The sequence below is a fragment of the Pteronotus mesoamericanus genome, unplaced genomic scaffold (assembly GCF_021234165.1).
Source record: "Pteronotus mesoamericanus isolate MK-2021 breed Mesoamerican mustached bat unplaced genomic scaffold, CSHL_Meso_final scaffold_174, whole genome shotgun sequence".
Lineage (NCBI taxonomy): Eukaryota > Metazoa > Chordata > Mammalia > Chiroptera > Mormoopidae > Pteronotus > Pteronotus mesoamericanus.
In genome coordinates, this window is record NW_026555309.1 from 45,259,968 (window position 1) to 45,286,847 (window position 26,880).

Consider the following 26,880-nt stretch of genomic DNA (forward strand, 5'->3'; position numbering starts at 1 on the left):
CGGGGGGGAGGACGCCCCCGCCCCATCACCTGCGCAGTTCAAACGCGGCCGTGGACGTGGTGGGCGGGAAGCAATGGACGTGGCTGGGGGGACCGGGCACTTGGGCGGCTGGGTAGGGGCCACCAGGTGAATCTGTGTCACGTGACATGACCCCAGGTCTCCTGGAAAACCCAATACTAAGCACCGCCTCCCTGGAGCCAGGGAGCAGCCTGCCCCGGCCTCCCAGGCACTGCGGAACCCACTTTCCCAAACACGTGTGACAACCTGTAAACCTCCCAGGTGAAAGAAACATGGTCAAAGCACGTTTTCTAAATATTATTTTATAATTAAATTGAGTTATTTAAAGATGTAAAGTAAAATAGAATTTATTAAAGCAGATGTTCAAAATCAATATAGAAAAGACATTAAATAATTTCTCCAACCCTTTAATGCTTCTGAGTTTATATCTAATACCCTGTATCTAACACCAAAAGGCGCTCCTTAAAGAGAAACTGCCTCCGTAAGGTCCCTTCCCGCAGTGGCCAATGACCGCTTAGCTGGGGCAGGGCTGCCAGGGCCGCCTGCAGGCCGGATGAGGAGCCGGCAGAGGAAGCTCGGAGCTCCGCCGCCGGGGCAGGGGGCGCCAAGAGCGGCGGCTTAGAGACAAAGGCAAGAAGCCGTTTCCAGAAGCAAGGGTGTCAAGCCCACTGCCCGGGCACAGTAAGCACCTCCACGCGTGGTAGTTAGAAGACCCTGGCGCCGCTGAGGCCAAGGTTTCGGCGCAGGGACTGGGCGGGGGGCTGGCAAGAGCAGGTCCCAGCGAGTGTGAGGAGAGGCAGGACACAGAAGGAACCCCCAGCACTGGGAGCAGGGCCCGGGCCACCCCAAGGCGATGGAGGGTCCCCCCGGCAGGCCGGCCCAGGAGGGCCACACAACAAACAGGCTGACTGGAAACCAGGCCCGGTGACTTCACAGACATTCACGAGATGTGTGACTGCAAGCCCACTTCATTAGGGACAGCCTACGTCTAATCTCTATTTAAAAAGACAAAAGTGAGTCAAGTATCATGAGATCAAAAACAAAACGCAACACCAAGCCTTTGACTGAATGCCACAACGTCAGGCACCTGTCACCCTCGTTATCTCGTTTAACTTGATCCCGACACAAATCCGAAGATGTAAACAGCGATCCCAACACACAGGAGAGAAAATGAGGGAGTAGCAGCGTCTGTACTACCTACCCCTCCGTCCCCCCGCCCCAGAAATAACTAGAAAACTGCTGGGAACAAGAAGGAGGGAAAGTAGGCGGCTACTGCTCTGGCTGGGGCAGCCGGGCGGAAAGGGTCCCACGGCCGGGACATGGCGCACAGAGAGGACACGGCGCACAAAGAGGACACACTGTGTGCTGGGCTGGAAGGGCAGGAAGCAAAGGGCTGACTCAGCGTGGGAGACGCCGAGGCCCCAGAGCTTCCGTTCCCGCCAGAACGAAGGAGGCAGTCCGCCGCTTGCGTTACGGAGGGCGGGGGAGCAGGCAGTCTCGGGGTCCGGAGGGTCGCTGCAGAAACACAAGAGAGCTTGGCCCACCCCCTTCCTCTCTCGGGCTGGGGGACACATGACTGACATTCTGATTTCACCTCTTTGAGACCTTTGAACAAGGAAAACTATAATCTCACAGAAAAACTGAGCCTTTGTACTCAGGGGGAGGGTCACCGTCCGGAAGTGCGCCCATGCCTGTGCTCTGCGGGCCGGCGCCGTGCCCCTTCCTTCCATCCGCTGATCCTGAAGATGCTCACGGAGCCACCGCTAGGCTAGGCCCCGCACCAGGTGTGCGGACACGATGACTTTTACATTGGTGGAGAGCCCCACCCCGAAGAGCTTGCAGTCTACATGAGAGACACAAGCACACACTCACACGTGACTACGGCATTACCACTGTAGCAGCACTACTAGAAAGCGACAGAGGCGGCGAGAGCTGCACGGATGGCCTGCGTCGCAACTGGCCCGCAGGGGGGTGGAAGGGTGCGGGCAGGAGGGGTGGGCGGTCCGAGGGCCGGGGCGCCCCCTGCCCGGAACCCCTAATGCTTGGGCCGCGGCCGCCCTCGCACCGTGCTCCTGGCGCCGCGCCCCGTCTCCCTCACCGGCTCTCGCCCTGCGGGCACAGACCTTCTGCCTGCGCCGACCCAATGTCTCTCTTCTCCTCCCCTCATCTCCCCTTTGCATGATCTGAGATTCCTCCGCATCGCCTCCCAACGCTTCCCCACACTGACTGTGTTTCTGCTCTGCTACTTTCAACTTCCTTGGACTTGAACATACTTTCTTTTATTGATTGTAGAGAGAAGAAGAAGGGGGAGAGCAAGCTAATTTTGTTGTTCTACTTATCGATGCGCTTCCTAGTGGGTTCTTGTTTGTGCCCCGACCAGGAATTGAACCGGCAACCTTGGCATATGCGGACGACCCTCTAACCAACCGAGCAGCAGGGCCAGGGCCAAGTCCTAGATGTGCTGCTCACGGCTTCCGCTGGCCCTCACCCTCCCTAGCTCTCCGGAGGCCTTGGCTGAGGCGGGACCACTCTGGTGGGCCCTCCCGGCTCCTTCTGCTCGCTGTGTCACCTCAAGTGCCCATGAACTGTCCTCTCTGTGTGTCTCTCCGTGTTGGGCTCGGGTTTTGAAAGCAGAGGTGGTCGGCCATGGAGCCCCGGACGGGAGGGTGACCTGACGACCGCGCTGCGCAGGGAGGCGGCCGCGTGGCTGGAGCCCCGAGCCGGAGCCGGAGGGCCCGGCCACTCCCGCCAGCCGCCGGCGGGAAGAGCGCCCCCACCCTCGCCGGGCCGGCGCCAGCCTCGTCCCACTCAGTCCCCTGGGACGAGAGCCAGGACACGCTCCCTTCACATTCGAGCGTTGTTTTACCAGAAACTTCCCACAGTGGAGTGTTCAAAACTGTACGTGCAGAAAACGCGCCATGGGGACTATAAGCTACCACCGCGGCGTTTTGCCCGCTGTGCCTTGGAAGGCGGCCACCGCCCGGGCGGGCGCACCCTCGGGAGGGCGAGACCGAATGGTGTCTGCCTTGAGCCGTTTAGCCACTTTCCACGGGCCGCACCCCAGAACCGCAGAGCAGCCAAACTTCACCAAAATCACACAATACACGTTCAAAAAAATGAGTCCAGTAGGATCTCTGAGACTGTAAATGAACAAGGTCGGAAATTCTAGAGCAGAGGCATGTCTCGGAGAGGCCGGACAGGCGGCGACACCCGAGCAAGGCCTCCCGGCTCCCCGCAGCGAGGCCGAGGGCACCGAGGCGCACACACGTCCGTGGCAGCAGGAACGCCGCCCCGGGAGCTGCGGTAATAGAGGCAGCGGGCCCAGCGAGGCGCGGTGGACAAAGTCAGCCTTCAACAGACGGTCGCAGCCGCGAAAGAAGGGCGACCTGGATTCTCCCGGACAAGAAAAGGGAAGCAGGACTGCTCCCTGGACGCAAACCTGCCGACCACCCCCTTCATCAGCGCCTCGGAAGCGCATCCCGGCCCGAGGCGCAGCTGCGCTGGGCTACGCGCACGCCACTCCCACGGCGACATTAGCTGGTAGGCTCGGAGGGTTTTACTAAGTCCAAAAGCCAAGTTCAGCACAAGCGCTCCTTTAGCATTTTCTCCTAAACCCTGCCCTATTAAAAAAAAACACGATTTTTCAAAACTGAAAGTGTGTCAACAATCTATCATCCCATCACGAATTTACAGGGAAGTTCAAACAGCAATATTCAACAGCCTGGGATTCTCCGCAACAAGTCTACTTTACAAAACGGTAAGACTTTTACAGTAAAACTATTACTATATGATATTCTAGCAGTACCTTTCTTTACCAAAAAAGGACGACCGGAACAGACCCAGCGGACAGCGCACCGGCGCCACGGTTCGCGGGCCTGGCTTTGCCCTGGGGCTTTCAATGAGGCGGATGTCGCACCTCTCAATGCAGCATTTTCCGGCCAGTGTAAATATAAGTGAGTATTTACACAAACAATTTTAAACAAATGTGTGAAAAAGTGTGAAGTTAGAATCCAAATAAAATTTGCAGGACCTCCAAGTCGCCTACAGAGTTTGAGAAGCCAAGCATCAGAGAGCAGGGAACACTGTCCTGGAAGGAGACAGTTGCCGAAGTGCCCCCGTGTGCCCGGCGGGCACCCACGCTGCCCCCCGAGACACAGCCACGGCTGCCCCTCGCACCTCCTGCCGACAGCCCCCCGAAGTGCCAGCACCTCTGGCGCTGCGTCCCAGAACGGAGTGGTCCCTTCTCCCCAAGCCCGCCCCGACACCCCTCCTCAGCTGCCCTCAGGCCTCCACCCTCCCCGGGGAGCACCCTCCCTCTCGGCACTGGGGGCTTTGCCTGCACTTCCCGGCACCGCTGCAATCCTTCCCGCCCCTGCAGACACTGGTACGATCAGGGAAATCGCCACGCAGGGCTTCCTGCGCTTGGTCCTGGGGCGCAAACATGACCAACGACCATCACATTTCCTTTAATACCTGACATCAAGATGGCCCGTAAGCCTAGGAAACTGTGCTGTGGTTGAACTCGCTCTAACCAAGTCCTTTGACCATGTGAAAATCCAATCTTCCGTGGATGGGATCTAAGGTGGATTCTTCCCACCACATCAACGCACGACAAATTCATTACCAGAGGCCTCGCAGGGTTTCAGTCCCCAGCGTACAAATATAGGACTGTTCCATTATTTTTAGCTGTTCTAATAAGCACTTTATACCTCCTCCTGAACTGGGACACTGCTGGTTTTGAGGTTAATGTGACTTGATAAAATCAAAGGTGAGGTTTAGAATGTCTCACTGCAAACAGAGATTAGTACAGCCTTCGGATTTGAGCTTTTTCATTTTGTCTGCATCTAAAAGTAACCTCTCTACTCGGAAATAATTCAGCCTACTCCTGTGCGCACATCCGCGCCTTGGCCACACACACAACAGAAACCAGCCTGAGGAAAAGCTAAGGGCCTAGCCCCCCGCCCCCCCTGCCCTCCACCCCGCACAGGGGAGGGGCCGAGAACAGGGAGAGGAAGTGCCCAGAGGCCTGCGCAAGCCCCTGGGGAAGCTACGTGCTCAGCCCCCATAAGGGGACAAAGGACAAGCTCCTTAGTGACACCAGGACCTCCTCCAAGCAATCCTAACACAGGACATTCCTCTGCAACAGCCCCTTGTGCGGGCGACCCCGACCTGCTGCTGTCCCTCCCCTTTCCTGTCTTCTACAGTGTGAGCTCTGCCTCCTGCTCAACCCCAGCCTCTGTCAAAGTGATGCTCAGCCCTGACCAGTGTGGCTCAGTGGGCTGGACGTCGTCCCAAAAATGGGAAGGTCGCAGTTCGATTCCCGGTCAGGGCACACGAGGTTGCAGGCCACACCCCCAGGGGAGGAACATGTGAGCACATTGAAGTTACTCTCCCTCTCCTTCTCCCCTGCTTCTCTCTCTAAAAGTAAGTAAAATCTTTCTTTTTTCCACAAAGACCTGCGCTCTGCGGGCCCTCACGGCGACCTCAAGTTTCACTGCTTCCCCCGGAGGACCCACAGGACTCAGGATGGCCATCGCCACATGGCTATGGTTTGGGACAGGGAACGGATACAGACAAAAATCGGCCCAGGAATGGGGGGCAGGGCCGGGGGGTGTAGGGCAGCATCTGGGAGGGACCAGGCATGAGCCCCTGGGTCTCCTGTCACCACAGAGTCGCACTCATTTCAGCCATGATGGGAATCGAACCTGAAGCCTTTCAGTTTGCAGGACGACGCCCCAGCCATTGAGCCACACTGGTCAGGGCTAAATAAATAAAACCTTTAAAAAGTGATTTCGGTTAAAAATGGCTCTACTCCTCCGCTCTGCCAGTTAACAAACATAACAAAAAAGTAAGTTGCTTCAATCAATTGCTTTGAGATGCGCACAAACACTACAATCTTTCTTCCAAAGTTCCTCTTTCTAAAGTCACTTTAAATCTTTTTAGAAACCAAGTAGCTCCCATCACTACGGGCTCCTCCGTAGGTCCCGGGCGGAGCCTCGGCGTGGGGAGCGAGCCCAGGGCCTCCCTGCAAGGGGCTGGTGCTGCCACACACAGCCACACAAGGCAGGTCAGCGCAGGTGCGGCCCGGCAGGTCCAGGAAAAGGCCGAACTGTCCTGCAAGGACAGAACTTGGCCTCTGAGCACTCACTGCTGGTCATGCTCAATTATACTAGACGGTCCTGAGGTTCCCAAACCCAATTTTTCAAAGTGCCCAAACTCAAAGCTCTTTAAAAGTCAAGAGTATGAACTAGCAAAATCTTTCCTTTGAATATCTAACTATTCAACAAAGTAGCAGGAGCTTTGTTCAGATAGCACCATACTAACATGGCTCTAACATCATGTGTTTTTAAAATGCTTAAAAGCCTGGAACAGAATCAATAAATTAAGGGACAACTGAATATACGCCAACCACGCCAACGAGACAGCGGGGGTCGGCGCCGAGCCATCTGACTCCTAGGGGTGGGGGGCTGCCTCTGATAACCGGCGCCCCACCCCACACGACACCCCCTTTAAAAATATCCCTGAGTGGAGGAACACTGTGCTTAAAAAGTGCATTTTAAAAATAGTAATGCTTTTACTAAACTCTTCCCAGAGGGATGTATCTTGCAGGTTGAATATTCACTACTACTTTAAGCAAAGCAGCTAAAGATTTTGCTCTTACACATGCATGAATTTTACAGCATTTTTAACTTCTAAAAATGCTCCCCAAATGTTGTCTTAACTATTATAATAAAAGCACGACGTTTCCTGTTTACCCTTTTCTGTGAAGACCCCAACAGCTCGGAGGCACAGAGCTGCCGGTTCGGAGCACCACCGGCCCGCAGGGAGAGGCCGCCGCACGGACGGGGAGCCGCGCTCAACAGCCAGCCAGCTAGCTGCGCAGGCAGGGAAGGAAACCGAGTTCTGAAATAGGAAGATCCATGCTACTCTTTTTTCCTACAGTCCTATTTAAGTTAAAATTAGTCTCTTCGTTCTGTGAAAACTTCCACATCATAGAACAAATATGGACATATTGCTTAAAACACAAAATAAAACTTCAAGAGACACAGGACAGGGCATATGAAAAAGACAGTTTATGCACTTAAAATGCATTTCTATAAAAATCATTTTACTATTTGAAAAGCTATCTAGTTGGTTCCATGCAATAGCTGCAAACCGACACACGTCAACGTTCATTTTCCCTTCACTTTAATTGTAAATCTATTTGAAATAAATTCTGAAAAACTCTTATCTACCTTTTTAGTGCGAGGTATGACTGTAAATAAACATAAACCAAACCAGTTTTCAGGATGTCTCTACCTTTAGCCCAACACACCGGGAACGGGCCGCAGCCGCTCTTCTCCATACAGACGGCTGCCGGTCTCGGGCCGCTGGGCCCGCCTGCTCCAGCAACATCAACACCGCGCTACGGGGCCTGCGCCGGGAGTCCGCGCGCCGGGGCCCAGGGCATCGCTCCCACAGGGTCTGCCGCCTTCCAGCCGCGCACAAGACCAAGCTTCCCCTGCACTCGTTTTTCCAGAGCTTGAAGCGAAATTTGGGAGGTGTTCCGCTGTAATGTTTTGCAGCAGCTTGAAGAACGCCTCTCAGTTACAGAATCTTCTCCTGCTTCCGCAATCTGAAACACAGACGGCCTGACCAGATTAAGCCGCCGAACAGAAAGAAACCGGCTAGTAATGTGACCCCAAGGCTCTGCGTTCCTAGATTCATTCAGGGAAGGGGGGGAGGGAAGAGAGAAAGAAGGCCGGCAGCCAGGCCCTCATTAATATGCTAATCTCACCCTTCAGTTCGCCTCCAGCAGGCGTGTTTACAAAACTGCCAGGGATTCCAAACTTGCGGGCGCTGCACCCCCAGCCCAACCCAGAGCCCAGGCCTGTGCACGCGCCTCGCGCACACTGCTCCCAGAGTTGTGCCTTCAGCGTGTTCCAGCCACGCTCTGACCTCACAGTTACAACAATTCCCGTGAGGAAATAAGAACCATTTTGAAAAAAGAAAATCCTCATCAACATTAAAAACAAGTCTAAAATATATGCCCATGGAACCCAAATATTTTTGAGGTAAAATATTTTTCCAGATCGATACTATCATAGTAAGTTTGCAAATGTATAAAACTATCTAGAAAACACATAGAAACGAGAATTTGAGGTTGTTGAATTGTTTTAAAATTAGCTTTGAGGAGTATTACAGAACCCAAATGCATGACCTCTTTTCTTAGGTTCAAAGTATAAGACAGTTACATTGAAGAAGCAGGAGAAAAAAACCTGTACTAGCAACATTTTTAAAAGGCAGAACTACTTACTCTTCCTTTCAACCTGAGGAACAGTCAAGGTCATCTTACTGCCGACCTTGGTAGGGACCAGGCTCCTGGAGCCCCTGTCGTCTGAGCGTAGCCTCCAAACCCTGGGGCCGCTCCGTGAGGGCCAGTCCCACACACTAACCGAGTATCACGGGCTCTCCCTCGCTGTGCACACGACTGAGGCTGTAGGGAGCCACTAGCTGCTGAAAACATGCGGAAAGAAGGCTGCGAGAGTGGGGGCTGTCTGCCCGGCGACGCCTGGGGCCGCTGCTTTACCCCGGCCAGCGCACTGGCGCTCGGTGAAGGCTTTGTCTCCAAGCTGCGCGCAGGCTCCCAACAGCGGCGCAGCTCCAGTGACCTCGTCTGTGCCCCAGTGAAAACATACCCTTCACCAGGGTGAACTCTGACCCCGGGCAACACTGCAAAGAGCGAGGACTCCAGAGAAACACAGGCAAGCAAGCCAGGAAAAGCACAAAGGGAACGCACGGGCAGACCCGGCCAGATGCGTGAGCACCGCCACGCCTCCCGCCGCTGCCGAGGACGCCAGGACAGGAGGCCCACTGCCGCCTGGCAAACTCCCCAGCAAGGCCGGGGCCTGACGCAGAGCCGCAGGAGGGCGCGGGGCTGCCTCTCCGCCTTCGACTCGGGGGCGTGCACACAGCCCAGGCACGCGGCGCGCCTCTCCCGGAGCCAGGGCCCTCCTGAGATACAGAGGAGAGCCGCCTCTACGAGCCCCAGCGCTCTGCCCACCGAGGGCTGTGGGCAGCTCATCCCCACGCCTTTGGCTCAGGAGCAGGGCCGGCACATCTTGGAGAAACACATGGAGACAGGGTCATACAGCCAGGACGGAGTCACCGAGCCCATCCATTACCCCGGAAGCCAGGGGTCTTCACAACACGCCCTCCCCCCAAAAAAGGGACATGAGCCAGACTGAATCGATGCCATCCAGTGTGAACAAATCAAAATTACACTTCTTTTTTGGTCAGATCAGCAAAAACCGTATTTTTTGGTGTCCCGCAGAATTTTAGTGATGAGTTTCTGTGTGCAGAGAGGTGACAAAGGCGGGCACCACTGAACCAGAGCCCGCCCACGGGCGCCAGCCCACGGCAGCTTCCCACTGCCCGCCACGCGGGGGCCAACACCGACTGCCAGGGCTAAAAACTGTTGGCAGGTTACTTTCCATCCATTTCAAATGAAAAAACTAGGTCTCCTAGAATGTATAAGATGCCATTTTATTTTTTCAAATGCACTGGTAGAGGCAAGTTAACACAGGACAGGCTAAGAAACTTCACAAAGATTTCAACCTATTTATGTTATAAAATAGAGGGGTTTTCTGTTTATATTAATCAAAATAACACAAACATCAAAAGACAATCAAGTAGTTATTTATTTTAATGTTGCCACTGCTCAAATCAACTGTGGAACTTTATTAAACATGCATGTGCACACCCAACTTCCTTCAGCATTTCACCAGAGTTCTCTTCCCCACTATAAATCCAGTGTGTCCATGGTGTGGTCACCATGGACACACAGCAACAGCCCCCCAGGACCGCGCCTCCGCGGCAGACGCGGCAGCGGAGAGCCCGGACGGCCGGTGGGAAACCGGCCGCAGCAGGCAGGCTTGCTGGTGGCAAGAGGGCCCCTGGTGGTGAACGCGAGTGCCTCCTACAACCTGCGTCTCAGCTATGAAGAGTGAGAAGTCAACACTAGACACTTTAAACTATCCCTCGTAAGCCTTAAAAAAAAGCACTCTTTCTACAATTGGACTCTATACTCCATTTTCAAGAAATGACAGGAGCGCTCGATGTGGACCTGCTCTACTTACACTCTGAGCTGGAGACTCGGATAACTTCTCTTTCCAAACACAGCTACATAGTGGCCGGTTTTCTTTGTCAATTTCCCTCCTCTACGCTTTAGTTTGTCACATTGGTACTGACAGATATTATTCCAATTTAGCAAGATTTTAGGCAGTCCCTTTTCCAATTCTACCCAGAAGTCTCTACCACGTTAAAACCAAGCTCATGCCTATTCAGATGATCACTATTTCAAAAACGAAACAGGAAATGACAAGTGGTGGCCAGGACGTGAAGAAACTGTGACCCTGTCCACAGTCGGTGGGAACGCAAAACAGTGGAAACCGCCGGCAGGTGCCTCGAAAAACCGAGAGAATCACTACGTGGTCCAGCAACTCCACTTCGGGGAAGGCGTCCAAAAGAGCTGCAAGCGGACTCTTGAGGAGATACCTGCACGTCCACGTTCGTAGCAGCGTGATTCTCAGCCGTCGAGGAGCGAGCAAGCCAGTGAGCGCGGGTGCAGGGCAGGCAGACCCAGCACGGCCCACCCACACGGCGGGCTCTCGCTCAGCCCGCAAAAGGGAGGGACCCGGGACACGTGCCACAGCACCGGGGAAGCTTGAGGACATTATGTTAAGCGAACCAGGCCAGCTCAGAAGTACAAACACCACGTGAGGAACCGAGAGCAGCCTAATTCACGGAGTCAGAAAGAGCGAGCCTGTCGGGGGCTGTGGGCGGGGACGGGGCGGTTGCTCGACGGGTATGGAGGTTCGGACTTCCAAGACAAAAAACTCTGGCTATGAGTGCAGGTAACGCTACTGAACTGTCCACCTAAAATGGTTAAGATGGTAAATTTTATGTTCTGTGCTTTTTATCAGAATAAAAAAACTTAAAAATGTTAAAACCACTTTAAAAGAATGACTCTTGTTTATATTCTACAACAAACCTGCAAATTTGATACAATTACGTCCATTTGTGTAGGTGAGGAGAAAAGCCCTGAAGCGCCAGAACGTGCCCAAGCGCGAGTGGAGGGAAGAGAGAAAGCCTGCAGCTCGTCCGGGGCTAAGGCCGGCCCAGCACCGCACGCGGGGCCGCTAAGGGGCGGTGTGAGAGCACCGTTTTCCGGCAGGAAAACACGAGGCTCAGACAGGGAGAGGACGCGGGGCACAACCGGACTCGGCCAAAGCGCTGCGGCCCCCAAGCCCAGGGCCTGCCACCTTCCCCACCACCGTAAGCCCGAAAGCCTAATGCCACCCCTCAGCGTCACTTCCATGGTCCTCCGAATCCCAACTTGGCTACCTACTAGAGGTGTGCCCGTGAGCACTTTTTTTAAAATATTTTATTTATTTATTTTTAGAGAGAGGGGAAGGGAGGGAGAAAGAGAGGGAGAGAAACAGCGATGTGAGAGACACATGGATCTCAACCCGGGCCTGTGCCCCGACCGGGGATAGAGCTGCGGACCTTCCGGTTCGTAGGCTGGCACTCCATCCACTGAGCCACCCGAGCCAGGGCATGGGCACTTTTCTTTTAACCTCGCACCTTAACTTGGTTTTCTCATCAGTTAAATAAAGCTACACCCAGCACCTCCCTTCACAGTGGTTTCGAGAGTCAACCCTCGAAGGCAGAGGGGCTTTGCGAGCACCCGGCTCACACGAAGGTTCCGCGTTGCTCCCAGTGCGTCGCCCCGCACCTCTGCGATGGACGAGCACGAGCGTCCCAAAACCCTGAGGCAGAGTCCCGGCCCCAGGAGCTCAGGGCCCGGGCGCAGACGAGCACACGAGCCACGGCACCTGCAGTGCCAGCTGCTGTCCCTCTAAGAAACCTCCAACAAACCCATATGGGTTAAGGCAGCCTGAGGCTTAACCAATTCACAGGTGTATTTGCAACAGGAAAAAACTGGGAACTGCCTACAAGTTCAGCAGAAGGAACTTAGTGAGACAAGTTTGGAATATCGAAAGGAGCAACTATACGATTAAAACCATGCATTAAAAATATGTTTGATGATAAATTTTCAATGACAGGAAAACAGTCAGCAACATATAACATTTAAAAAGGAAGGGCAATCCCCTTTAAAATGCAATGATTTTCTTCGATAGATATTTCAAGTAATAAAAGAGGCACAGAGATTACCCGAGTGTTGTATGTCAGTACAAAGCGAGAGGAAAGCATGCGCGTGCGCACGTCCTTGTTTGCACACACAGCGCCTCTGGAGGTCGCGTGGGCACCGGGAAGAGCGGCTCGCGGGGAGAAAATGGGGCTGGAGAGGGAGGCCTTCACTTACCGCGCATGCGCTTAGATTCTGTGCCCTGTGTATTCTCTGTTCAAAATAAATGAACACAAGGAGTAACTATTTTAAAAACATATCTATAGTAAGGTCCCCAATATTTTCCAAGTAAACAATCCTTTGTAAATAACAGATGGGTCGAGTACTCCATCAAAAGGAATTTAAAAAGTGTTTACAACAGAATATTAAAAATGGAACATCAAAATCTAGGATGCAGCTAAGAGTACTTAGAAATTTTTAACTTTGGGTGCTTATACTTCAACAGTAAAAACATGATGGTTTTGCCTTAAGAAATGAGAAAAATGTGAGCAAAGTAAACCCAAAGTCAGTAGTAAAAACTGAACCAAGGAACAGTGCTGCACACAAAAACGTGGGGCAGAGGCCGCACGGGTGACACTGACTCTGCCTTCGCTTACACTTCAGTGTCATGTTTATCCTGGGTTTGGGCATTAATTTATTTATTTTCAAAAACACTGCAGTGAACTATTAGCTATCTCGATAACCGAGCGCTCCGGCCCTGGCCACGCATGTCCAGCTCCACACCCACGCCCACGCCCGGTCTCTCCCGCAGGCCCCATGCCCACCCACCCCCGCTCCCCACCCCCCGGGGCATCTCACCCCCGGGTCTGTGAAAGGAGAAGCACCGTTATCGGAGGCTCGCTCAATACAACCACTCAATTTTAAATCTTCCCTTCTGGGAACAATAAAAACACTTCATGCTTCTTTTTCAAGGACCGGAGCCCTAATAACTAAACTGTCAAAGCATTACCCATTTTACTTGAAAGAGTTGCAATGTATTTTTTTTTTTTTAACCCTGGACCAGCAAACTCCTAAATTCATGGCTGGACTTTAATAAAGGCAGCAAACCCTAAAATGACGCCATCTGTTCCCTCACCGACCTGGCCGGGCGGTCCGGTGCCTGGGAAAAGCTGATCACCCAGACAACGAAAACGGGAGACAATCACCATGACCCCCCGGGCCCGCCTCACCTAGACACAGTCTTTGTCTCACTGCTTCTTGAGGCTTCATCCCCTCCCCGCCCCGGGTACCGCCAGGCTCCCCTTCCGGCCACACTCCCAGCACTGCTCCGGGCACCCCAAGGTGACGGGCCGCTAAACCCACAGGCCAAAGGCGAGCCCTCAGTGCCTTCGTCCCCTCAGCCACAGCGGGGCGGGGGGGCGGCCAGTGGCTGCAGAGCCACCCAGCCCTCCTCCTGCAAACACTCTCTCCCCTTCCTCCCCAGAGGCCAGTGCCTCCGGCTTCCCTCCCACCTGCCTGCGCTCTCCCTGCTCCTGGCCCCCAGAACAACAGCGACTGCCAGCCCGGCTCAGGGCACTTGGAGACAAGGCCACCCCCACGGTGGCCCTTGGCTTCCATTCCCACTTCCAGCTAGAACTTCTCTTCCAAACTCCTGTTTCCAAATGCCTGGGACCCCTGCCAGACACCTCTAATCTAAAAATGCCTGAGCGGGACCCCCTCGACGGCCCCCTAAACCACACCCACCCATGCCCTGTCCCTCCCGCTGCCAGGCCTGGGGCTTGGAGAGGACCCTTCGCCCTTCCTCCTCACCCCCGCATCCCGTCTGTCAGCACATCCCACTGGTTCTGCCTTCAAAATACATCCTGGACCCAATGCCACCCCCGCCCCACGCTACCACCCTGGTCCAAGCCACCCAGTCACTCACCCGGCTACGCGCAGGCCTCAGGCCACTGCACAGCAGCATGAAGAAAATTCTGTGCTGCCTTTGCTAACGCTGCCTTTCCATGAAGCTGTCTTGGGCACTTCCAAGATGAACTGTTCCCCACAGCTGAGGTCGCTATTATTTAAGTCACACCTGATAGTCTCCCTCTTGTTCAGATCTACTAAGAAAAATAGAACTAAGAAAAGTAAGAAAAGAGAACGTATTTCGTGGTAAGCATCAACAGTCCTTTGTTTAGCATTTAATGGAAACTACCTGTGACTTATGCAGGAAAGATGTAGAGATGAAATAAAACCTTTGCCCTCAAAGACTCACAGAAACAGGCTTACCCCCCAAAACACAAATGCACTGCTGTAGAAAGAAACACACCCCGTGGGCGGGGCGGGGGGGCAGGGGTCAGCGCAGGGCAGCAAGAGCTGGGCTGGGACCTCCTCCCAGCCTGTGACACGGCCTCACCGGGCACAGCACGCGCAGAGCGGGCCCTCCTGTGGCCCGTGACGGGCAGGGGAGCAGGGGAACAGGAGCCGCACTTGCAGGCCTGCTAGGAAACTGAAGCGGCACGACACAACTTCCTTTCCCTAATACCTACCTTCTGCAGAAATGGAAGTGGGTTTGGGGGAGAGAGGAGAACAAAGGAGGGGCGTAAACTGACCCTCAGAAGGAAATGAAATAGAAACCCAAGGCCCTGCCCCTTGGACATCTCAGACAAAGACACTGCCAAAGCCAAGTTCAACGTGATCATAAATTATCATGAATTCTGAGTCCATGAAGTCCAAGTTCATGAGGCTTTACCCTAACAACACATAGGTAAAACGAATGTTTGCGAACACCCACACCCCCAGAGAGTGAATCTTTTACTGACTACCTGTCCTAAGTTTACCACTAACTACCAGGAAGAGCAGTCTGGAAATCAGACAACCAGGACAGAACCGCCACCTTAGAACTTCCCATCTGTGAGCACAAAACAAGCCTCAAAGCTACAACTTAACAAATTACACAAAATAACTCCATCCTTCTGGAGCTCAGGTTTCCTCTCGTTAAAATGGGAAAGTCACCGCCAAATAACCAAAACTGGGTCTGTGAGCGCAGAGCACACGACACCTGTCTCACCGCACCGCCCCCGCCTCCTGGAGGGAGGCCCCCCTGGAACAGCACCCTCCGTCCCAGCAGAAGGCCAGGCCCGGCCAGGTGGCGAAGAGTCCACAGGCGCAGCCAGCAGCGGCACCCCAGGCCCAGGAGAGCCACCTCTCAGCAAAGGGCACAGGCTGCAGCCACACAGTCCGCACCCGCCTTCGCCGCCTGCTACCGCAGCGACCTCGAACCCGTCCGTATTTTGGTTACGCGACGTGAACTGGGGAGAAGAGCGACCCTGCCCCTAGGGTTCTTGTGGGGACTCAGCCAGCGCACCGGGCACTGTCCTCAAGCATATGTTGTCACTGGCAGTGGCAGAAAAACACACGCGAAGTACTTACGGACGCACTGGCACTGAACAACTCACATTTCCCCCCTCGCCTCGTCTGCAAAATCAACACATTTTGTTTGTTTCTCCTGTGTGTCAAAGTAACCCCAGAGCAGGTGAAGGAAAAATCAAACAAAACAAAAAACCAAAGAGCAAGCACGAGAGAACCATACTCACAGGTCAGAAGGCCACAGTCACTCTGTGAGGAAGTCAGGTGATGATTTGCAGGAGACGCTAGTTTCTCTGTCCTCCTCCCACAGCCGCTGGAGGGAGCCTGACAAGACAGACAGCGTGCCTGGGAGCAGGCCCCGCTGCGCCACCACGGTGGCCAAGGCCCGCGGCGCGGGCCCACTCACGGCCCGCTGCGCCCTGACCGTGCTTGCCCTGCAGGATGACTGGGAGAAACGGCGACGCCACGCCCCTGCCTTCACGCCAGCATCCCAGCGAGGAAAGCGCACAGAGTAACTCGGAACCACAGGAACACAGCACAGCCCCTGATTAACACGGCAACCGAGTCCGCACATCTATTGCGCCCTCCCACGGCCGTTACACCGAGGAGGCATTCGGAACTTTTTAAACAGCACAGGGAGAACTAAAAGGGAAAAAAGAATAACATTTTGGAAGTTGTGAGAAAAGCTTAGTTCTCACATGAAGACTGAGACCAAAACAAGTAGGAAAAAAAGCAGGAGAAAAAACTCAGAGGAAGCAGGGCTCCAAAAAGACTGGAAGCCTGACGAGCCGCAGGGCCAGGAGGCCAGGAAGCCAGGGCCTCGGCCGGCGCGGAAGCCCCCGCGATCCGCTGCCAAGCCTCCGCGGGGTCCGGGGGACTCCCGGGCGGCGCTGTGCACCCAGAGGTGGGGGAGCTGTGCGCCCACGGCTCGAGCTCAACACCACGCCTCCTTGGGACTCCCCTGCTTGGACGGAAGACTGAGGGTCGGTCCCTGGGAAAAGTGGCGTCTTTGGACCGAAGGCGCCCTGCCCAGCCGTAGAAAACAGAGGTGGATTCAGTCTCTGGGCACACACTACAGAGACGGCTCCGCACCGCCCGCCCGTTCTCCCACCCACACACTCAACTCCCAGAATTCCACAGCCGGGGGCCTGCAGAGCAGAAACAGGGAGGACGTGCTCAGGGAATCCGATCAGCCCAAGAAGGGAAACCCAAAGAAACCTGCTCTGGGGGTTCCCCACAAAGGCCTACCAAGAATATCCTGACACAATGTCAGAGGCCCCCCGCCCCCCCCCGCCCCCCCACCGCTCAGGGCGGGGCAGGAAGGAGGGAAGGAGGAAAGGAAGGAGGGAGGGAGAGGAGGGAAGCAAGGAAGCTGAAGCTGAAATTACACAAACTATCAATAACCTAGAGGTAAGAAGACACTGCAATCAATAAACAAAATAGGAGGCTCTTTTAAAAGAACTGCATAAGAGGTCTTAGAAATTAAAGACCCTAAAAACAAACTTAAAAAACTAAAGGAGTTTAAGTCAAATTGAAGGCATCTCCTCAAAGTTGCATTAAAAAGGCAGGAAGGGGAAAGAAAACTATCGTGGAGGGAAAGTGTAAGAAAATTACAGAACTTGCCCAGGAGAGCCCAGCTCTGGTTGACAGGACTTCCCAAAAGACAGAATGAGAAAACAATGGGGTAAAGACTTTCAACACAGCAATTCCAGAAAATTTTCCTAGGACTGAAGACTACAAGTTTGCAGGGTAGAGAGATGGGAGAACATGCACAACAGTAAATAAAAACAGACCCACAGCGCTGTGCCCCATCCTGACGTTTCAGAAGTCCTGGACACAGTTTAAAATGTCTACAAGCCTCTAAAGATGAGAGGGAAAAAATATTACATACGAAGAATAAAAAATTAGAACTTCTGAATTCAAAAACAGTAACTCTGAAGCAAGATGGCAATGGAGCGGTACCTTTGCTATTATGAAAGAAAAGGACCATCAATGCAGAACTCTACACCCAGCCAAACGCTCCATCGCATTCCCAACTAGCACAGCCTTACACAGGGCGCCTCCCAGCACCCTGTGTCAGAAAGCCCCTGGAGGAACTCACGCGGACACCAGGAAACTGTGGGGTCCAGAACACCCGAGCTCCTGGGAGGGCGGCTGTGCCCTGGGAGAGGGCACGAGCCCGGCGGGGGCGGCTCCCCCAGAGCCGGGTAGGGGCCGCCTTGCCACACCCGGAGGCACTGCACCGCCTTCTTACCGCCACAGACCCCTGGAGGACACACTCCACCAAAACTAAGAAGTCAGCCAAGAAGGACGAAGACGAGGTAACGTGAACACCAAACCCGACTCTGGAGAAAACCCAAAGAATGGGAGCCAGGGAACATCTGTGAGCAGCAGACCAAAAGGCGTAAGGAGAGACCGCTCGGAAAAGGGGAGAATAGAGGTCTCCTGGAAACTGCCTCCCAGAAATAATACGTGAAGAACAGGTAAGTCCACGTGACTGACTTTGTGGGAAATCTACTAGGGGGCGACCGAAAAGCATGGGGAAAACAAGCAACGGGTAGAAAAAGGGCTAAGAAGCAGGGACTGCCCACCCATCACACTGCCCCGTGCACAGCTCCACCGCCGGCTCCCCACCCGCGCGTCCTGCGGTCTCCTCTCTGGAAAGACCCGGTGGAGAGGGCCACGCCTGGCCCAGCCATCCCCGCCCAGCACGCGGGGCCGTGCCTGCTACAGCGCCCCACACGGAGGCAAAGCCTCCCCTGCCATTCCCTCACAGACCGCGCGCCCACGGCGCATACCTGCGTTCTTGTGGGGAAATGGAACTCAAACACTCGCAGACCTCGCTTGCTCTGGAAGAGTTTAAACTACTTTTTTCCTCTTGAGAAAGTAAATGTTTATTCCATATTCTCATTCTCCCCAAAAGATGAAAAGCTCACCAGTAGTGTACGGAATTTCACCAGTCCAGCTGCCACGAGCGGATGTCGACCGCAAGGCCCGAGGATGCTGTTCTGAGACCACGCGCGTCGGGCTGCGTGAAAAGGACTAGCTTGGGCATGGGGACACTTGGCTCCTAGCACGTGGACCCTGTGGAGCAGGCCCAGCCTAACCCGCCGGCCCAACTCCTCCCGCCATTGTCGCCTGTGAGCGCTGCACTCCAGCAAATGTTACTGCTGTCAGTTCGCGGAACAACCTGCGCCATCACGCCACCTGCCCCGCTTGCTGCCCCACCCCCGATCCTCGGCCCCTGGCAGGGCCCGCGAGCTGGGTGCCGCCTCCCGCCCCGGGCAGACGCCGCTCCCCTGCGTCCCGCAGCATCCCTGCCCTCAGCAGCCCTGCGGACGGAGGCACCGGCGCATGCCACGCACTGTCCTGGGACTGCACACGCAGCAGCGAGCAGGACAGGCCCAGCCCTGCTCCAAAAGATTCCGGCGGTCACGCCTCCCGTTTAACACACGCACTGGAGTGGGTGTTAAAGCTGACTGGTCCGCTTCTTCCCCGCTCACACGGCAGGCTTCTAAGGACAACGACAGCCTCTTCCGGCTCTGCGGCCTCAGGACCTACCTACCACATACATAAGTTAAGCAGAATTAAGGACAACTGCAGTGAAATAAATAAAACAGAACCAGAAGCCCCTGTCAGCCGTAGCACGCAGGTAACACGTGTGGCTCGGAGGCCCTCCAAGGGTTTTTTTGCCCTTTTCTGTTAGAAGTATAAACCTGAAAACGTCACTCACTAAAACCTTGCCAGTCTCTTGCACTTGGCTTTCCTGTCCCTGCTACGTGGAAGGCAAGACGCCCGCTCTGCCCAGGCCTGGCGCGCGCCGGCCCCACACCCCGCCTCGCGCCCTCTAGCAAACCCGCTCGGCCCAGTCAATAGCCATGGACTTGACACGTGACGGACTTAACCCGTGAACGAATGCCGGGCACGCAGGCTGTGGGTGCCTTCGTCTTGCGTGCTAAGGAGAACTCAAGCAAGCGGCAACACTCCATCTGAGCGACGCCCGGCCCGCCGCGCGGGGGCCGCCTGAGCGCGCGGGCGACGACGGCTGCATTCAGCCCATCTGCCCCTGGTCGATCCTGTCACCAGCAACAGTGCGAACCTGCGCATCTAACTGTGGAATTAATCAAATGCAAGCACAAACATCTGAACTAGTTCAAATAAGACAGAAAAGTGGATATTTCCCAAAATGTATAATCAAAATGCTTAAAATATTCTGTTCCCAATGGATAAAGAAAAACCAAACTTGGCTCATTACACAGCAACACAAGCTGTCCGCTCCCTGAAGCTCCCGGGAGGGCGGCCCTCGGCCTCTCAGGCAGGAACGGGTGCGCGTGAGACGGCAGGTCTAGGTGGGCGCTCGGGCCACGCAAAACCCGTCCCCTCCGTACCAGGCCGCCGCACCCCCCACTGTCGCACACGAAATCTGCGTGTCACCAACACGTGAAATAATTCACACACTTCCTCACGGCCTGCAGTGTTCTCCTGTCCGTGCGCATCGGGCTGGGCCCGCTTCCTACCACACTCCTCCCACCGGGTCCCAGCGCCGACGGGCCGTGGCGCGCCAGCGCCTCCCACTGGTGCGGCGTCTCCAGGCCACGGCCCTCCCCGGAGGCCTCACGGGCACAGCTCCTCGACTGGTCCGACTGCTATCCCCATTTCACACAGAAGGAAACCGAATCTTAAAGGAATTAAGAAACTTTCCAAGGTCACAGCAAACAACGGAGACATCAGGGGTTCAAAACTGGCTTATCGGCACTCTTGAAACCATGATGGTATTCTGGCTTCCCCAAATAAACCATATAATATGTTAAAACAATGGACACGGCTTGGGCTTTCCAAAGCCAGCACAACAGGAAAACTCTTCTTAAAGCTGAGTAACATTCACTATGACATACTGACAAGTTATACGACATGTGACTGGAATTACGCAGGTAGGCCGAGCCCCTGCAAAAGAAACGGTCAGCTGGATCGCTAGCTGCTACATAAGGCCCAAACCCACTGCTTCTTAACCCATAACATCCTAACGATTTATTTGTGAACGTCTCCAATGTCCAAAATAGACGGCCACTCCGCACAGGCTTCCCTGGCCGCACGCTGAGCCCACAGCACTTTCTGCACTGAGGCTGCAGCCTGTGCTCTGAACGGGCAGAGGTCAGAGGTAACTTTAGGACAAACCAAAACTATATGAAGGATGTAAATAGGATTATGAAAATCATCTGGGCCAAGAAAAGCTTCTTTATGTTTCAAGTAATTTTCTGGCTAAAAACACTCTAACACTGGACTGTGGCGCCACCACAGGTGGGGAGACTGTGTCTTGCTGACCCCGCCCCGCCGCGCCCCGTACAGGGTTTGCCCGCCACTGACGCTGAGCTGTTGGCTACATGAAAACGTTAAGAGAAAAGAAGAGGTAAAGTTACTCAATTTTGAAAAACCAATATTAGCAATAATAATAAATCTCCTGTTACAGATGCCGAGTAAATGATGAATGTAACTGCTTTCCAGTTCTTAAGACGATCGAATCAAACTGAATCAGGGAATGATTAAAGCCGGACTTTACATTTCCACAGTAGAAAAAACTACATTGTTAGGAACTGTATTTGCTGAGCATCAAGTGATTCTTCCCTAAAGAGATTTTCATTATTTATATGACTAGCCATGTACTAAGAACTATGTTACACCACATTTGCAGTAGAGTTAGAATAACCTCTCCTTACCAGATGAATAAACAGATGCAGAACTTACGTAATTTGGTCGACACCACACAGGGCGAGGATCAGATCTGAGAGTCAAAGCCTGTTCTATTCTGCACTGAAAATAAGAGCCCCAGAAAATTCCATTCTGTCAAAGTCTTCAAAGCATTAAACGCTCTTCTACTAAAACTATTTAATAGACACAGTTAATAGTCAAAACCAGGCAACTCTTGGATCACAGTCAACAAAACCAGTGGCTCCGGTGGCCTATCACAGGGCCATTTTGTGTCCCTGAGAGAGACACCGAAAGGACCCAGGAAGCGAATCCGAGAATGAGGAGCAGCATCTCCCGCAGGGACTGGGAGAGACAACTGACCAAGGGACACCAAGGCAGGGAGGTGCCCGTCACCTGAGCAGTGGAAGGCGTCTGTGCCCGCGAGGGCCCCAGGTCCGCGGAGGAGGGGATGCACGCACCCCGCCCTGCCTCTCCAGGGGACGGCGAAGAGAGAGCCTGCCGAGCTACGGCCAGAGCTCTGGGGCAGCTCAGGGGGTGAGCGCAGCCGGGGACGGGGGCGGAAGGCTGGGATTCCAACCACCACGTGGGCAGACTCAAACACGACCAAGTCTCCGAACACACCGTTTAACGTGGAGGACTGGAAATCAAGAGAAGCCAATACTGAGATGAGACAAAGGTCGGGGTTAGCCTACAAACAATCCTATGAAGAGGCACACACTCAGTACACTCGCCACCACAAAGTCTCCTCCCCCTTTACCTGTTGGACCCACTGGTTTTGGCCCCCACTGCCCACGGAAAAGTCTCTCCAAGACCGCCAGTAACCTGCAGGCTCCTCGCTCTAAGGGTCAGGCCTCCGGTTCACGTGGCCTTTCCGCAATGGCTGACAGGAGTTTGTTCCCACCCCTTCCTCTTGGTTTCCAGGACGCCCCCTCTGGTTTCCCTCCAGCCTCACGGGTGCTGTCCCTTCTTCTCTCCAACCAAGGAGCTCGAGAGCCCCCGGCCCCGTCCTCTCTCCTCGCTTTAAACGCCGTCCCTGCGCTAACAACTTCAAAACTCTATCTCCAGTTTAGACCGGTGGCCTGACCACTGTCAATTCTCCATCCCTGCCACCCCTTCCACATTCTCCGGTGCGTCACAGAGAAAGCGCCAGAACTACGTTGCCCAAGAACCCCGTCCTGCTGCGACTCAGGGTTGGCGGACGCCTGCAGGGCACTCGGCTGGCGAGACGGAGGAGAACACTACTCCACTCCGCAGGCCCGTGTGGGCGGACGCTGGGCTGCACGCAGGAGAAGAACTCGCCGACTTTGGCAGCAGGACCTGGAGCGGCTCCTGGGAGTCCCGGCGACCTCTGAGAGGCCCAGCAAGCGCCGCGCCCTCCGGGGCAGGGGCCGGCAGCCGAGGCCCGCACCGCCCAGCCCGCAGGGGCCCGGGCGCACCCCGGCAAGCACTCGCTGGTGGGCCCGCCCCCCAGCTCCGCCAGCCCTTCCCACGGCAGCCACAGACCCTAACGCGCTGTACAGTGGCTCTGGCTGCTGCAGGTCAGTGCCGGACCACTGCAAAAAAAACAATGTCTCCACAGGGCAAGGCACAGGAACACTTTTTGGTTTCTCAGTGCATGCATGTTATGTTTACACTGTACCACAGCCTACAGTGTTAGCAAAAGCATTCTGTCTCCTAAATGTACCTTATTTTAAAAATACTTCAGGGCTAAAAAGTGCTTCCTATCACCTGAACCCTCAGCAAGTCCTGGCTCTGCGGCTGGGGCCGGGCCTCGCCGCCGTGGTGGTGCTGACCGACCGGGGCTGGCCGCGGCGGCCTGGGGCGGCTGCGGCCTTCCTTAGTGCAGGACAGCGACGGCGTCGGCCGCGCCGACCCACTCTGCCTTTTATGCTGAGCTCCTGCCTGGCAGCATGTCGCCTGCAGCAGACAGGTCCGTCCCCTCAAACCACGCCGCTGCCCCTCCGCCGGGTGCACGTGACAGCCTAGGTCCTCGTCATCCAGCCGACGGCCTCCACAGCTTCTCCGCCAGGGCAGACCCCGCCGCAGGGAGGAGCGCGCCGCTCGCCTGTAGAACCGCTCCCCGTCCATCGGCCCTGCCCTGCCCTGCGGCCGCCGGCACGCGGCCCCAGCTCCGGCCCCCACTGCCAGCCCTAGTCCTTTCGCTGTCCCGCCCGCACGCGCAGTGAACCGCCACGGGCGCCGTGAGCCCCTCAGGACCACCCATGAGGGTGGAACCAACGTCTTCCAAACCCCCGCTGGTGTGGTGTTTAGGCCCCTTCCCATGCCCCGTGAATGCTCCTGCTGGCGTCCAGAAGGTCCTCGAAAGACTCTGCCCGGCCCCTCAGAGGAATCGCTGCCCTCGGCAGCCACAGCTTTACGAAGCGCATTCCTCAGATAACCAGGCCGTCAAGGGGACTCCTGGGCCCAGGAGCCGCAGGGCGGGCGCTGCGCCAGCCTAAACACGCCGCTCATCCCACCGTCCACCTCCATCGGCGCAGGGGAGGCCGGCAATGCCGGGGCGGGGGGGTGGGGGAGGCGCGCCTGTCCTGGACGGCACCTTTTCTCGCCCAAGCAGCAGGTCTCAGGAGCGGGCTAGCAAACCACACTGCACACAGGCGTGCTGTCCGCCGGGCTCGGCGATCTGTGGATGGGGCACCGGCAGCGCAGAGCTGGCATGATGCTAAGGGCCCACAGGCTTCTGGATGGTAAATGGGCGCTGGCTTCAACTGGAAGTCACAGCTGCATTTGCCCCCAACGAGTGCGCCAGCCTCTCCTTGGAAGCCTGCACTGACTTCTCCCCTCCAGCCATCAAAGTCCCCGGGGGCGTCTTCTTCGAAAGAAGGCTGTTTCGTCTCCAGGGAACATCTGTTCAGCACAGCCACCTTCATGAACCACCTTAGCCAGGTCTTCAGGAGAACTCACTGCAGCTTCTGTATCAGCACTTGCGGCTTCACCTTGTGCTTTTAGGTTACGGAGACAGCTTCTTTCCTTAAACCTCATGAACCCACCCCTGCCAGCTTCCAACTTTCCTTCCGCAGCTTCCTCACCTCTCTCAGCTTCAGAGGACTGGGAGAAATCGACAGCGCTGTTCTGCATTAGGATTTGGCTTAAGGGAATGATGTGTCTGGTTTGATGCTCTATCCAAACCACTGAAACTTCTTCCCTATCAGCAATAAGGCTGTTTCATTTTCTTATCACCTGTGTATTCACTGAGTAGCACTTTTAATTTCATTCAAGAGCTTTTCTTTTGCATTCACAGCTTGGCTAACTGGCACAAGAGGCCTCGCTTGCCACACCTTCTTCACGAAGCTTAATCATTTCCAGCTTTTAAAGTGACAGACAGGAGACTCTCCCTTTCACTTGAACACTTAGGGGCCCTCGCAGTGTTATTAACTGGCCTAATTTCCAGATTGCTGTGTCTCAGAACAGGGAGGCCCGAGGAGGCGGCAGGAACGGATGGGGAGAGGCAGTCAGAGGGGCAGTCACCGCACACACGGCAAGTGTCCTCAGTTAGGTCTGCCGTCTCACAGGGCGCGGCTTGTGGCACCCCGAAACACCTGCCGTGGGAACATCGAAGCTCACTGGTCGCAGATCACCATGACCAACAGACTAACCATGGAAAAGCCTAAAACACTGCAATTACCAAATGTGACACAGAGGCACGGAGTGGGCACATGCAGTTGAAAAATGAAGCGGACAGACCAACCGTCAGTTTGAAGGGATTAACCTGCAACATAAGGACGTTCCAATAGGCAAATATCGAGGAGAATCTAAAAGAGTTCTTCAACTTTCTCAGTTGGTTTCCTTTTTAACTTAAATCCGCCATTATACATTTATTCCTGATAAATTCTACCTTACTGACTTTAGCACTTCATTATAACTTGTCAAAATATTTTAAAATTCTGATTCTACAAATGAGCTGTCTCCCACCACGACTCCTGACCTTCATTCACATTCCTGATAAAAACATTAGAAGTGTCAAGTATGACACACTTCTGGAGACATCTTACGTGTAGAAATTGATTTTTTAGTTTTGTGTTAAATTATACTGCATGTGTCTGCAACCTGTATCTTCTTCCTAAAAGCAATACTTTCTTAAACTCCCTAGTAGCGACAAATAATAATTTCTTTAGGCTTCCTGCAGTAGAGAATTAAACTTCACCCTAGCAAGGCTTTGCTCAGTCTCGACCAGTGTGGCTTAGCGGACTGAGCGCCAGCCTGTGAACCAGAGGGTCGCCAGTTGGATTCCCCGTCAGGGCACACGCCTGGGTTGTGGGCAGAGTCTCCAGAAGGGGGCGTGTGAGAGGCAACCAGCATCGATGTTTCTCTCCCTCTCTTTCTCCCTCCCTTTCCCTCTAAAATTAAATATTTTAAAAATAAAATAAATTCAAATGTAGAAAACCTGCATATGACGAACGCTATTTTTTCCAAACAGAAAGCAAGCTGCCACCTCAACTTTGCCGTGACCTAAGCCCACGGAGACTTCAAATATTTCACCAGCACGGAATCGCAATTATCCCCAGACTGAAATCTTGAAAGTGATGTTTCACTTTTAACTTCTACACCGTCACTAAATTCCATCATTTCTTATACCTTTGCCATTCGTGATACTTTGTGCTTAATGGAGTCCACAATTTTTCTCAATAGGAAAAGAAAAATGTCCTCCGAGATTAAGCTGTTTCCAATGTCTTTGTTCTAACAGCCACCCCCCCAAGGGCAGCCGCCTCTCCCCAAACTCACCCACTCTCTGCAGGGACTGCTGCCATCTGTGGTCTGCGATTCCCAAGTGACATGCAGTCACGCTGATGTCCAGCACAGACGAACCCCGCTTAGACTCCCAGAGGCCGGACGCCCACGACTCCCGCCAGCCGCGCAGCCGGCCCGGCGCTGCGCGAGCTCGCCGAGGGCTCACCGCCGAGGCGCTGGGGCACAGCTCACTAGCCACAGCTCATTAGCCACACGCATCTCACTCAACAGGAGAGGAACTACACCCGTTTTTGGTGTTGGCATATCCTACGCTTAGCATCGACATCTGTCCATCTCTCACAGCCATGGGACTCGTAAGACATGCCTAATTGTGTAAAACTGTAGCTTTGTCTCACGTACAGTGGTGCAGCAAAAACAGTTCACGCCAATTAGAGTCCCAAACACCTGGCTGGCTCCTATGTACCAAAACACGCCTTGTTCTGACTTCTGGAGGGCAGGGGAGACCAGGGCGAGGATCTCCATAGCTGGCTGGCACGGTTCGGTTCAGAAGACAGCGACACGCGCCTGCGTCTGACTTGGCAGTACCGGGCCTACTAATTACGTCTGCGGTGACATTCCCGGGAAGCGGGTGACTGGCCTTTCCTCACCGCTGCAAACCCTGCGCCCGGGGCAGCAGGTGTCCACCCTCTCACAACAAGGGATGGCCCCCCAGGGCCCCTTCTGAGATCGGATGGCAGCCCCAGGGTCTCTCCCCAGGGACGCAGCGCCCACACGCACGCAAGTCTCTCTCAGTCTCTGGGGTTCGTGGACCCAGGGGAGGACGTTTCCTCCTCAGAGCCGCTGTTCGATCACTAGTATCCGCTTACAAGGAGAAGGACGTCGTGACCTGCCACCGGAGCAGAAGCGCGGAGCCACGCTGGGCTTACCCTGGACCAGCCCCCGGCCCTGCCGCCGCGTCCGCCAGCGCAGGG

General features: G+C 54.7%; 1 protein-coding gene across 7 annotated transcripts in view; it reads right to left on the reverse strand.

Annotated features, from left to right (window-relative positions):
- PTK2 (protein tyrosine kinase 2) overlaps positions 1-26,880 on the reverse strand; it is a 146,220-nt gene that overhangs the window by 104,860 nt on the left and 14,480 nt on the right. For 4 of the 7 annotated variants that reach the window (XM_054590543.1, XM_054590537.1, XM_054590542.1 and 1 more), the window contains exon 1: positions 7,318-7,457. The exons of 2 other annotated variants lie outside the window; for them this stretch is intronic. In XM_054590543.1, coding sequence (XP_054446518.1) covers positions 7,318-7,363 — 46 coding nt within the window. In that variant the 5' untranslated portion in view covers positions 7,364-7,457. Of the gene's footprint in view, positions 1-7,317; positions 7,458-15,723; positions 15,821-26,880 lie in introns of those variants that run through there. One more of the 7 variants, XM_054590541.1, reaches the window with a different exon arrangement.